This window comes from Pseudorca crassidens, chromosome 7, assembly GCF_039906515.1.
Source record: "Pseudorca crassidens isolate mPseCra1 chromosome 7, mPseCra1.hap1, whole genome shotgun sequence".
NCBI lineage: Eukaryota > Metazoa > Chordata > Mammalia > Artiodactyla > Delphinidae > Pseudorca > Pseudorca crassidens.
The window spans coordinates 934,437-946,703 of NC_090302.1; the positions used below are offsets into that span (position 1 = coordinate 934,437).

General features: G+C 65.0%; 2 protein-coding genes across 2 annotated transcripts; both read left to right on the forward strand.

Moving 5' to 3' along the window:
• The first annotated feature begins 4 nt into the window (after positions 1 to 4).
• On the forward strand, positions 5 to 1,309 carry TMEM203 (transmembrane protein 203). Its single transcript, XM_067742592.1, has one exon. The coding sequence runs from the start codon at positions 5 to 7 to the stop codon at positions 413 to 415; it is 411 nt and encodes a 136-aa protein (XP_067598693.1). The 3' UTR covers positions 416 to 1,309.
• Positions 1,310 to 3,592: 2,283 nt separating this feature from the next.
• On the forward strand, positions 3,593 to 11,992 carry TPRN (taperin). The gene is made up of 4 exons (XM_067742583.1): positions 3,593 to 5,462; positions 10,971 to 11,238; positions 11,335 to 11,441; positions 11,560 to 11,992. The coding sequence occupies exons 1-4, from the start codon at positions 3,639 to 3,641 to the stop codon at positions 11,620 to 11,622; spliced, it is 2,262 nt and encodes a 753-aa protein (XP_067598684.1). The 5' UTR covers positions 3,593 to 3,638; the 3' UTR covers positions 11,623 to 11,992.
• The last annotated feature ends 275 nt before the right edge of the window (positions 11,993 to 12,267 follow it).

A 12,267-nucleotide genomic window follows, 5' to 3' on the forward strand; every position in this document is an offset into this window, starting at 1 on the left:
CGCGATGCTTTTCTCGCTCCGGGAGCTGGTGCAGTGGCTGGGCTTCGCTACTTTCGAGATCTTCGTGCACCTGTTGGCCCTGCTGGTGTTCTCCGTGCTGCTGGCCCTGCGTGTGGACGGCCTGGCTCCCGGCCTCTCCTGGTGGAACGTGTTCGTGCCCTTCTTCGCCGCTGACGGGCTCAGCACCTACTTCACCACTATCGTCTCCGTGCGCCTCTTCCAGGATGGAGAGAAGCGGCTGGCTGTGCTCCGCCTTTTCTGGGTCCTCACGGTTCTTGGCCTGAAGTTCGTCTTCGAGATGTTGTTGTGCCAGAAGCTGGTGGAGCAGACTCGGGAGCTCTGGTTTGGCCTGATCACGTCTCCGGTCTTCATTCTCCTGCAGCTGCTCATGATCCGTGCCTGCCGGGTCAACTAGCCTCGCAGAAGATAAGCTAGAATGCGGGACCCCAGGCTGAGGTCCCACTTCCGCCGCACCGGAGGAGAAGTCTGGGTCTGAAAGCCAGCTTGTGCCCTGCTGGGTGCCCAGCTTTCTATCAGTCATCTCTGAAATGGTTCCCTCAGCAGGGCTAAAAAGAGCAGCCTTGATTCTTAAAACGTATTCCCTCTTATTTCATCCTTTGAATAGCTAATCTTGAATTGAGATCCTGAGAAGGATCCTGAGAAGGCCAGACAGTCCTGAACTCCTCTGACAGTTGGAAACGGCATATAAGTAAAATGTCCTGATGGGCTCTGAGTATTTTCATGGCTCCTGGGAAAGTACCCACTGTGCAAAGGCTGCAAAGCTGGACTCGGATCTCCCCTGGCCAGCAGTGCTGACCTGAGAGCTTACTGCCCCATCTGCCCAGACAAGATTTCCTTAGATGCTTGAGCTCTAAAAAGTGTAAACCAGCTTGTGTCTCCTCCCCAGTTGCGCTGGGGAGGATGGCTCTTTCTTCATTCCAGCCCAGGCAGACAGGAGTATGTTGAATAAGCATGATCGGGACCCTATCTGGATATCTGTCGCCTGAGAAAAGAACCTGCTTTCAACGCGCTGCTTGTCTACCTATCCCAGCAGATTGCAGTGTCACGACTTTTCCACCACCTCACGGCCGGCACTGTTAGTGCACCTGAGACCTTTAGGCCGCCCTAAGGGACCAGAGAGAGGAACAGGTGCTCTGACGCGCATAGCCATTGAGACCTACACGTGGGAAGTTTGCAGATGGTCTCAGGCCACGCCTGTTGGCCTAAGGGCTTTGGTTTGATGCCAGTCAGGTGCCAAATGAGAACATTTGCTGAGATAAAAATAAAATAAGAGAATGTTTTGCTGAAATGCACAGTGGTTGCCTGACCTTTTGAGGGTGAAATGAGATGAATGCTGAGACGCTCCCTGCTGTGTGGTGTAGCTGGTTACAGAGCTGAGGTTGTGAGGGGGGGTGCTGGAACTTGGCTAGAGCATACTGGGTGGATGGGGGCCAGTTCCCTTGGAGAATCCCTGCTTCCTGCCTAGGGAGCCAGGGTGAAGACAACCCAGGTGGACCAGTGTTGAGGACCTACCAAGCAGTTTGTGTGACATCAGAGTCTTTGTGGGCCTTGCTGATCTGCAGAGCAGGGGTCAGCAGTCTGTGGCCTGGGGTCTGTTCCTGTGCTGCCCATCAGCTAAGAATAACTTTTCCATTTTCAAAGGGTTGTAAAAACAAAGAAGAATGTGACAGAAAGCGAATGTGGCCTGCAGTGTACAGGGTCTCTCAGTCTTGGCACAGTTGGCCTTTTGGGTCGGATCACTGCTGCGTGTGCAGAGGGAGAAGCCGTTCTGAGCATTGTAGAGTGTTTAGCGGCATCCCTGGCCTCCACTCACTAGATGCCAATAGCACCCCTCACTTGTGACAACCACAAGTGTCTCCTGGAGGACAAAACTGTCCCTGGTAAGAACCACTGGGCTAAAATATTCACTGTATGGCCCTTTACAGAACATGTCTTTGGAGCCTTGTTCTAGTGAAGCAGCTTCATGACTCCTGTCCTGGGATGGATGCTGCATGGCCTGAACCATTGATATGCTTGAGTTGGAGGCTGGTGTAGTTTGTGCCACAGCTACAAAACTGTCTCCTACCCAGGATTGGCATAACTTGTGTCAAAGCCAGGTACAAGCTGACCGTTGGGAGCGGGTTTCCTTTTCATGTTATTCTTAGTTTGTGTGTTTTGTTGCTCCCCTGTTGTGTTCTGGTAGTTCAGGATTAGGTAATCCTGTCGGCATAGATGTGATGGGCATAAGAAGGCTTAGCTTCCTTCGGAAAGGTGATTTGAGCAGAGTCCTGAAGGAACACTTGACCTCTGGAAGGCCGTAATCCAGTTTCTTTTCTCCAGCTGAATAAACAGGGCTGTTAAAGTACCGTTAACGTAGTGGTAGCTGCAGACTGCCATGGGATCCAGAAGCTGCGAAGGGCCCTGGGTTGAAACCTGCCCCTGGTCTCTGCAGAGCCCCGGGCGCTCTTGGAGCCTGGTCCCTGGCAGGTTAGTGGTGTGGGACTCAGTAGTGTCATTTTTGAACATCTGCTGACTGTAGGGCAGGTGATGGAAAGGCAGGTAACATTTGTCCTTGCCTGTGCCCACCAATTTCCCCTTCTCTCCTTGGCTCCCACAGGCCTGAAAGATTGTGGTGGGCACTGTGCAGCCCTCCACGGAGAGTGAACTTCCGCACGGCAAGTAGGCAGAGAAGCTGTGCCCGCAGGGTTAGCCTTGGGATGGGGCCGGTTCAGCGGCTGAATGGAATACACGCCCTGGCTTTTGTGGCTCAGCGTTGGAGAGTTGTGGGCCTGCTTGTGTGCGAGGAGAGTCCCCTGCCTCTGTGCCTGCTCACAGCTTACGCACTCCCGTCCGTGTTTGCTGGGCCCTGGATGACAAAGTGCGGGTAGAGAGTTTCCACCACCTGTCTGAGCCACAGAGTGGATTCTGGGGGCCGGCAAAAGCTAGGGATTTCTGAGAAACCGGTTCCTCAGCACTGGTTGGGGCTCCAGCATTGGCATCTCCGTTAAGGCCTGTAGGGGACCGAGGACCGCAGGTGGGCAGTCCTTGGACCCGGAGGGTCCTGGACCGGGAGGCAAGAGGCTGGCGTGCAGCCGGCACACCGCCCACGGGAGCGGGACAGTCTTCCGGTCCCGGGTTGGCCCTTCCTCCACCGTGCTTTCCGCGGGGGTAACAGGCGGGCAGGGTGCTGGCACGACGAGGAAGGACCAAACCCGGCCAAGGTCATACGCGACCTGGGGCCCAGGGGTCCGACCCGCCCACCGGCCAGGATCTACTCCCTCCGGGCTCCGCCCCGCGGGCGCGGCGGGCCAAGGGAGCAGAGGCGGAAGTGGGGGCCTCCACGGAGCGGCGTGAGGCGTCGCGGGCGTGTCCAAGGGGGCCTCCCCAATGGGGCCGGCTCCAGCGATGGGCGCTGCTCCACTGAGGCCCGCGGGAAGGCGGGGTCGGGGAGAGCGTTCTCCAATCAGCACGGCTGGCCATCCTCCCTCCCATAGGTGAGGCTGCCGGGCGCGGGGCGGGTCTGAACAGGCCTCCCCCAATGGGCGGCGGTCAGGGGGGCGTGGCCGCGGCGCGAAGGCCGGCGGCGGGCGGCGGCCGCAGTTCCCGGCGCGCGCTGGCTCCGGCGGCCGCTCCGCAGCATGGCAGGCCTGGGGCGGCCGAGCCCGGCGCCCCGCGCCACGATGCCCGCCTGGAAGCGAGAGATCCTGGAGCGGAAGCGGGCCAAGCTGGCGGCCTTGGGTGGGGGCGCGGCGCCGGGCGCTGGGGCGGGCGCGGAGGAACCCGCGGGGCCGGCGGCCGAGCCGCTGGTGCTGGCCGAGAGCCTGGGCCCGCTGCGCGAGAACCCGTTCATGCGGCTCGAGTCGGAGCGGCGGCACGGGGCGCGGCGCGGCGGGGCCTCCGGCGCGGCGGGGCCGGGGACGCGGCCCGCGCAACATCTGCTGGAGCTGTACCGCTGCGTGCCCGGCGTGCGCACCATCCGCGCCGACAACATCCTCATTATCGAGTCGGCGCCCGGCTTCCCTCCCTCTCCCGTCCCCGGCCCTGGGCCGGGCCCGGCTGCCCGCATCCGCGCCGCCGAGGTGCTCGTGTACGAGGCGCCGCCGCCTCCCGGCCGCGTTAGCCGCCTGCTCCAGAAGTTCGACCCGCCGGCCGCGCCGCGCCGCCGTGGGAGCCCGGAACGCGGCCGCCCCGTGCCGCCGCCCTCCCCGGGTCCGGCCCTGGTCCCGCGCGTGGGCGAGCGCGCCGCCTGCTTCCAGCCCGAGCCCGAGCGCTGCGGCGCAGGCCCCGGTCCCGGGCCCCGGCGCAGCGACTTCCTGCACAAGACCGGCAGCAACTCCTTCACTGTACATCCACGGGGCCTGCGCCGCAGCGCGGGCACTCGCCCACTCCCCAACGGGCCCGCGGCCCCCGAGCGCCGGGCCGGCGCTGCCAACGGCCTCACGGGCTCCGCGCCTGGGCCGGGCGAGTGGAAGCCAAAGGTGGAGTTGGGGGAGGCCCCCGCCCACCCTCTCCCCAGCCCCGGAACCCCCAGTGCCACTCTAGCCGCGCCCCCGGCATTGCCCACGCTCAGCCCTGCTAGTGCCACTCCCAACCAGCGCCAGTGGGTTTCCGCGGCCACCAGCGCCAACGACTCCTTCGAGATACTGCCGGCCTCCAAGCCAGACATGGACACGATCCCTGCCGGGGACCTCCAGGCCCGGGCTCTGGCCAGCCTTCGCATGAACTCTCGAAACTCTTTCGTGTTCATCCCCAAGCGCAAGACCTCCGGGGCCCCTCCTGCGGAAGGGAGGCAGTCCGTGGGGCCTCCAGAGGGAGAAGTTGGCTGGGCCTCCCAGCACCAGGAGCGTGAAGCCCAGCAGGTGCCTGGAGCAGATGGTGTGTTTGCCGGTGGGAGGAGCCCCTCGGGGGTCGAGGAGGGAGGCTGCCCCGTGCCAGGCACTACTCTCGTGGACTGGACCGTTAGGTGGCAGAGGGTGTCTTCACCACCCCCGTCCCCACTGGTCGCCACTGAAGCTGAGCCTGCCCAGGGCTTTGGGGTTCCTGGCTTGACCAAGAATGGCAGGGAGCCTGGGAGGCCAGGGCTGCCCGTCACCTTCATTGATGAGGTGGACTCTGAGGACGAGGTTCCCCAAGAAGCCAAACTGCCCTGCCCCGGGGCTGGTGTGCCTCCCCAGTACCACGCGCATCCCACCGGGCCTGGGCACCTGTCAGAGCTTCAGCAGCGAGGTGGCAACACCTTCACGGTGGTGCCCAAGAGGAAGCCAGGGGCCCTGCAGGCCAACGGGGAGGCTAGGCCGAGGGAGGCCGAGGAAGAGGGGCCGGGCGGCCTTGCGGAGCCCCTTGCTGTCTTGGGGACCTCAGTGAAGCAGCGCTACCCCACTGTGCATGAGATTGAGGTGATTGGCGGCTACCTGGCCCTGCAGAAGTCCTGTCTCCTCAAGGCCGGCTCGTCAAGAAAGAAGGTCAGTGGGGGCGAGTCACAGAGCTGTGGGTATAGCATGCGCCTTGTTCCCAGGACACCGCCTGGCCTGGGTGTGGGATGGCTTCTGCGTGGACCAGAGGAGAGCTGGAGCTGGGTGGCCGTGTAAGCTCCAGGAGAGGTCAAGCTGTGGGGGAATCCCTGGCCTGGGTTCCAGCGGAACCCTAGTGACCCTGGGGCTGCGGGGACGGCTTGCCTGCTCTGTACCTTGAAAGGCTGGTGGGGAGGGTCAGTTCAGCCAGGGCTTCGTCTGCTTGTTGGTTCTCGGGGCCCTGTCTGGAATTGGCTGGGCAGGACTGTCCCTTTGTAGGTCCCGCTGTTGGCTCCACCCCGGCCTGGCTTTGAAGGGTGGCCTGGCATGTTTTTCTGGAGTCTATGCACGTAGGAGGTGCCAGGATGGAAGTGGAAAGGGACAGGAGACCTTTGATTTGGGTGGAGTCGGACACCTACTGTCAGCTCTCCAGAAGGCATTCTGGCCTGGAGCTTAGCAGGACTTGGCTTCGTGCGAGTGTCTGTTGAGCTCCTAGTGTGTGGCAGGCCTGGTCTGAGCCTGGGGTGTGACGCTGGGGAGCGATGAAGACGCTCCCCTCACTGGGGAGGAGAGACTGAGGATGGAGAGAGACCCAGGTGCAGGGCCAGGAGCCTCTTGGAGCCTCACTCTCCTGGCAGGGCTGCTTGGTGGCCTGGAACCCTCTGGGCCCAAGGAGACGTTCCTCAGATTCTTCCTGGTCATTCTAGCACCTAGCACCTGTGTCAGGCCCTGGGGCAAATTCCAAGGCCATCCCCACATGACTCCAATCAGCAGGCTCGCTGGGCGGATGCACCCTCCCCCGGAACTGCTTCTCTTCTGGCTGCTGGTGTCTCGGCTCCTCCCTGAGGCCACCTCTGCCCCAGCCTCAGTTTCCTGGGGGCCCTGGGGGACGGTGATGTGCCGTGCGTCACTGGAGCCCCCTTACCCACTGTCCCGCTGGCGCTGTCTAACTAGATGCGGCGTCTCCTCTCTGTTGGCTTCCTTTGATTTCCTGCCTCGGGGTTGGCCTTGGCACTGCCCTTCCTCCCTGCATCATCCTCTCCTTCTCCAGTGAGGGCATCGGCCCTCCTGCCAGCTCCATCTGCCGGGCCAGGCATCCACACCCGTCCCCCGCAGCGCTTCTGGTGCGCCCCGAACCCCCGCCTGTCCTGCTCGTCTGACCTTGCCTCACCCTCTGCTCGGTGCTGCGGTCATCCGGTAGCCGTGGTCACCAGCCCAACCCCCATGCTTGCCCTCCCCACCTTGTCTGCTCCTCCTCCTGCTTCCTGACCCTTGATCCCAGCTGCTCTGGGAGGCGTCCTTTCCCATGCTAGCCTGGGGCGGTGGAGGTGACAGAAGCCTCCTGCTTTGTAGACCGAGGATACTGAGGCCGGTGGAGATTGGGGAGCTCGTGGGGTGGGACCCAAGTGTGAGCCCCTGTCCTAACCCGGCTGCCCTTATACTGGGAGCCTGGCCGCAGCCCGGAGCCTGGTCATTCTGTCCCCAGCTGGGGGCAGAGCCGTGGGGGTCACTTGGGGCTTGGTTGGAGTGAGAAGGGCACGGTGGGGGCCTGAGGGCCTCTCGAGGCAGGAACAAGTGATGGGAGGGAAGCAGGCCCCGGTCCAGCCTGGCGCTCGGGCCAGCGTGGCCCCCGTCTCTGTGCCAGCCTCAGGGGTTGGGGGTCCAGATGGATGGTTCCTGGCATAGCCGCGTGGCCTGGCTGGGGCCGTGCCGGAGCAGCACGACCTGCTGGGGGGATCTTCTGCCTGAGCATGCAGTAGCTGCCCTGTCCAGGAAGAGCCAGGACGCCTACGGGTGGGTCGGAGGCATGGGGCTGCCCAGCCCTTCAGAATGACCTTGGGCTACCCCTGGCTTTATCCACCCCTCGTCCCACTTGCCTGCTGCCCCTGGGCCTTGTCCTTGCCCAGCCCACTCCAGCCGGCCTGTGGTTTCTATCACTGTCCTGCTCCGCCCCCCCCCCCCCCCCCGCCTTCCAGGGACGTGGTGGCCTGGAGGCCAGCAGGACCTTGGCGACCTCCCAGGGCAGGGGTCCTGGTCCCTTTTCCAGGGGGCAGGTGAGGTGCAGCTCTTGATGGCGTGGAGCCTGCCCCCCGGGTTGCCACCTCTCCGGTGCAGGGTGTTGTGCTCTCACCTGGCCTTGGAGGGCGGCAGCCCTGCCCTGGGTAGTGGGCGCGCAGCCGGCCGGGCACGCGTCCCCACTTAGTTACCTCTTGGTGGAATCACAGATGCCCTCTCTCTCCGTCCCTTGCTGACCCAGCCGACCGCTGCAGGCCGTCGCGGCCACACCCCCTCTCGCCCCCGCCCCCAGGCTGTCCCGGTGGGTGGGGCCGGCCTGCAGCTCCGCACACCTGCCTCCCAGGGGGTCGGCGCTGTGGGCCTCTCCCCTTTGTGAGGTGCCAGCTGGCTGGGCTCCTGCCTGTCTGGCAGCTCCTTCCCCTCCCCTTTGCCCTCCTCACTTTCTAACCCGCTGATCCCCTGCCCAGCCTGAGCGTGCCACGTCCCCACGCCCTGACCCTCGCCTGCGGTGTAGCAGTCACCCTCACCCCGACCGCTCGGGTCCTCAGATCCGAGGCGCCGCTGCCCTGGGGGCTTCTCCACCCGCTCCTCCGCTGGCGGGCGCGGCCTCTCCTTTCATCCACTCTCCCCGCAGGCGCCGCCCCCAGTGGTCTTTTTGGACCCCGGGGACCACTGGAACAGGCCTGGACCCTCCTCCACTCAGCTTCCCCACTGGTGGGGGCGGGGGAAGGCTGCCCTTGATGCCCAGCAGGCGTCCCACCTGGGCTGCTGTGGGAACTTCTGGGGGGCCGTGTGTGGCCCCCGGAGCTCGGGCTGAGTGGGGGATGGCACGTGCTGGGGAGTGTGGCGTGGGGCGGGTGCTCACCCCAGACCGGGGCGGCTGGAGCCCAGCTCCCAGCCCAGACTGCAGGGTGGACACCCTTCAGTAATCCGAGCTGGGCGTGCCGGGCAGGGTGGGGTGAGGGGAACAAAGGGCTCTCTCCCCGTGAGCAGCGGCAAGTGGGCCGAGCCAGGACCCACCTGCTGGCTGCACAGTGCAGCGGGCAAAGTCCCTGAGCCCGGTGAGCAGGTGTGTGCTAGTGCCAGCCCTTGGCTGTGCCCCCCGCCGGTTCCGTCTCCCCGGGGTCTGGAGGCTGCCCCCGCCGCCCGGGCATTAGGAGTCACGTGGGGTCCTGTGACCCACAGACCCGCACTCACGAGGAGCCTGGAGACTGAAGGCGAGGTGGGACGTGACCGGAGCCTCGGGCCCCAGCTGGGCGCCGACAGGCCTGAGCCCCGCCCCTGCCTGGCCCGGCTGTGCCAGGCTCCGGGCCTGCTTGCACCCAGCCCCCTCGGTCTCCCTGCTCAGAGCTGGTCATGCGGACTAATGAGGGCGTGCTGATCGGCTGGGCCCTGGCAACTGGCCCTTCCCTGTCTTCAGTGGTGGGGGATGGGCCCAGAGGGCTCAGGGTCATCAGGGACAATGCCACGTACCCAGGAGCACTGTTCGCTGCGGGGCCCAGCATTGGGCCCCGGTGCTGGCAGCCGCATTCTGCCTTGGGCTCCTCCTGGGGTCTCTGTCCCCAGGTCTCAGGGAGCCAGTCTTGGGGGGCCCAGGTGACTCCATCCCCATAGGGGCCACAGGATCACCCCACACAGCTGCCCAGGTGGGACGCGCTGAGTCAAGGGCAGCCCCCAGCCCAGGGCAGGCCCCCTGTCAGTGGGGAAGCTGAGTGGAGGAGGGTCCAGGCCTGCTCCAGTGGTCCCTGGGCAGTGGGCGGGCATCTGTGGGCTCTGGTGATTACCCCGTGCCAGGCCTCTGCTCTGTTTGGCCTCGGCGGGGGGGGGGGGGGGGGGAGGCGGGGGCAGCTGGAGGTCCAGGTGGGGCCCATGCGGGGACAGTCACGAACATCTCCATCCTGGTTTGATCCATCTTTGGTGGCCGTCTGCCCGTCTGCTTGCGTCCCTGACTGCTTGTCTGTGTGGACGACCGGGGCGAGGGCAGCAGCGACAGGGCTCGCGACCTGCCCAGCAAGTGCCTGTGTGGGCCGTGCTGAGACGCGCAAGTCCAGAAGCTCGGGGGGCGGGCGGGGATGCCCACGGCTGTGCGGGGCTGTGTGTGCCCGTGGGGTGGTGGGAGGAGCGCATTGCGCTCCTCTCTGGACACTGGCTCGGCAGGGCAATGCCTTCTACTCCTGGCCGGCCCTGCACATGTTACCCTGAGGCTGGGGTCCCTCTGCTGCCCAGGGCTGCAAGCCCGGCCCTTCTGCGAGGCCCCTCCCCGTCCTGCTGTCCCCAGGCCCCAAGGTTCTCTGCCTGGGGGCCCGACTCCCGCCCCTGGCTCTTTCCAGGGGAAGAGGAGGAACTTGAGCTGGCTGCGGTGTCCTGTGCCCTGGAGTTTAATATTTCGAGCTCCAGCAGGGCTGCTCCCATCTGCTGCAGGCGGGCAGCTCTCGTATTCATTACCGCCCTGCCAGGCCCGGCCGAGCCCTGCCGAGCAGGCCTTGGGGGACGTGCGACTCTTGTGGGGAGCCTAGTCCCGGGTCTCGGAGGGTGAGGATCCTGACCCCCCATGCCCAAGTCCTTCTACCAGTGCCTGTCCCCATAGCCCCTCAGAACCGGCAGCCTAGTCTGGCCTCTGAGGCCTTTGGGAAAGATTTGCCGCGCATGGAATTCTGGAGCCTGCAGAGGGGGTAGGGTGGACGTGGGCCATGTGGGCAGTCGCTGACCCCCACGCGGTGCAGCCTCGGGCTACCTACCTCTGACTCAGTCTGCAAAGTGGGTGATAGCACTTGGGGCCACTTTCCCGGGGCTGGCACGTGGCAGCCGCCCGGCTTCCATGCGGGACCTTGGGGGCCTGGCTTTGGGTGTGCCGGGCCCTTGCCCAACAGTGGTGGTCCGTGCCGAGCGGGGTGGGCAGGAGCATCCGGGTGCCTGGCAAGCTGGGACGTGAACTCAGCCCTGGAGAGAGGCACCGGCCAACAGGAGGGGCTGCTGGAGGTGTAGATGTGAGCTCCCCAAGTGCAGCCTCACCTGGACCTTGCTCCTGCCGGGGAGCCTCTGGCTGGGAGATGTGGCTGGTGGTGCCCTGCCCCCCTGAGAAGGCAGACCTGCAACCCTGGGAACGCCTTAGAGGCTTCTGGAGACCCTGAGGCTTTGGGCTCCTGGGGCTGGCTGGGGTCTGGCCCTTGGGAGGGGTGGGTCACTTGGGATGCGGTGATCCTGGGGTGGGGAGGGGATGGGTGAGGCCTGGGCTGCAGGTGTTTGGACATCCTGAGCCTGCAGGGTCCAGGTGGAGGGGACTTCTCTGATGAGGGGCAGCCCCCCACTTCTCAGAACCTTTGAAGGGCCAACGGAGTGTTCGGCTCTTGCGCTGGTCTGACACCCGCGCTGTACCCGCTCGGTCCCGCTGGAGGAGCCCTGTGGCTGGGCACAGCACTTTCACTGGCGTGCCTCCTGCCCTAGATGAAGATCTCCTTCAACGACAAGAGTCTGCAGACTACGTTTGAGTACCCCCCCGAGAGCTCCCTGCAGGAGGAAGAGGCAGAGGCCGAGAAGGGGAGAGACGAAGAGGAGGAGAGCGAGGAGGGGGAGGGGGAGGGGGAGGGGGAGCCGTCCGGCTCAGACCCGGCAGCGGCTGCGGCGGAGAAGCCCTTCGCGCTCTTCCTGCCCCGAGCCACGTTTGTGAACAGCGTGGGCCCCGAGAGCCCTCGGCTGCCGGACGGCAGCTCCGGTGAGTGCCTGCCTGTGGGGATGGGCAGCCCAGGGGGTGGCCCGGGCCACACGATCATGCAGCCGCACATCCACCGGTGTGCCTGTCGGCCCGCAGGCCTGTCCAGCTACACTCCGAAGCACTCCGTGGCCTTCAGCAAGTGGCAGGAGCGGGCGCTGGAGCGTGTGCCGAGCACGGAGGAGCCCCCGTCCAAGGAGGTCATGGTGAGCAGGGTGGGGCAGGAGGGCGGACGCCCAGGGAAGCGGGGCGTGGCGGGGGTGTGGGCGTGGTGCTCCAACGCCTGGACAAGCCCCATCGACCGCCTCTGTGTCCCTCTCTCAGCTCACCCCTGCCGGTCAGAATGACCTCGCGGACTTCCGAAGCGAGCCAGCCCTCTACTTCTGAGCCCCGCCCTACCAGGATGACGAAGGCTGAGCCCCAGGTGCCCGGGAGCTGCACCCCTTCTGCCCCACCAGGCCTGCCCTCCTACATCCCGCTCTCCCTCCCCGGGGCCTCCCAAGTAGGCCGGTACTCGAGGCCTGAGCCTGGGGCACCCGGGACTCACTCGACCCCGGCTCGGGGGCACTGCCTGTGGGGGAGGGATGGTGTCCTGCTGTACGCCATGCCCAGCGGCTGTCGGGTGCGTCTGGGGTGGGGGCTGACGGGACCCTGACACCACCCCCAGCCCACACCCCATGTCAGCCACTCCGTTTCTGATGAACGGCAAGTCTTTTCCCGCCTCTGATGACAGACCCAATAAACAGCCCTGGATGAGGCCGCCTCTACCTTCCTTGCGTGGTCCTCGGCTGGAAAAAGGGGTAGCGGGGCTCAGGTCTGCAGGGCTATGCTGAGGCACTGGCAGCTGGGAGGCAGCCACCCACGCAGGGTGTGATGCAGGCCCAGCTTGGGTTTCTGTGCCCGGGGGAGGCAGTCCCGGGTGACACCCCACACTGCACAGCCCTGGTGCCCCAGGCTCTTTCCCCACCCCTGTGGCCCTAGTTGCCCTGCTTCTCCTCCCAGCCATCCCCTTGGCTGGGAGAGGGACTTCCC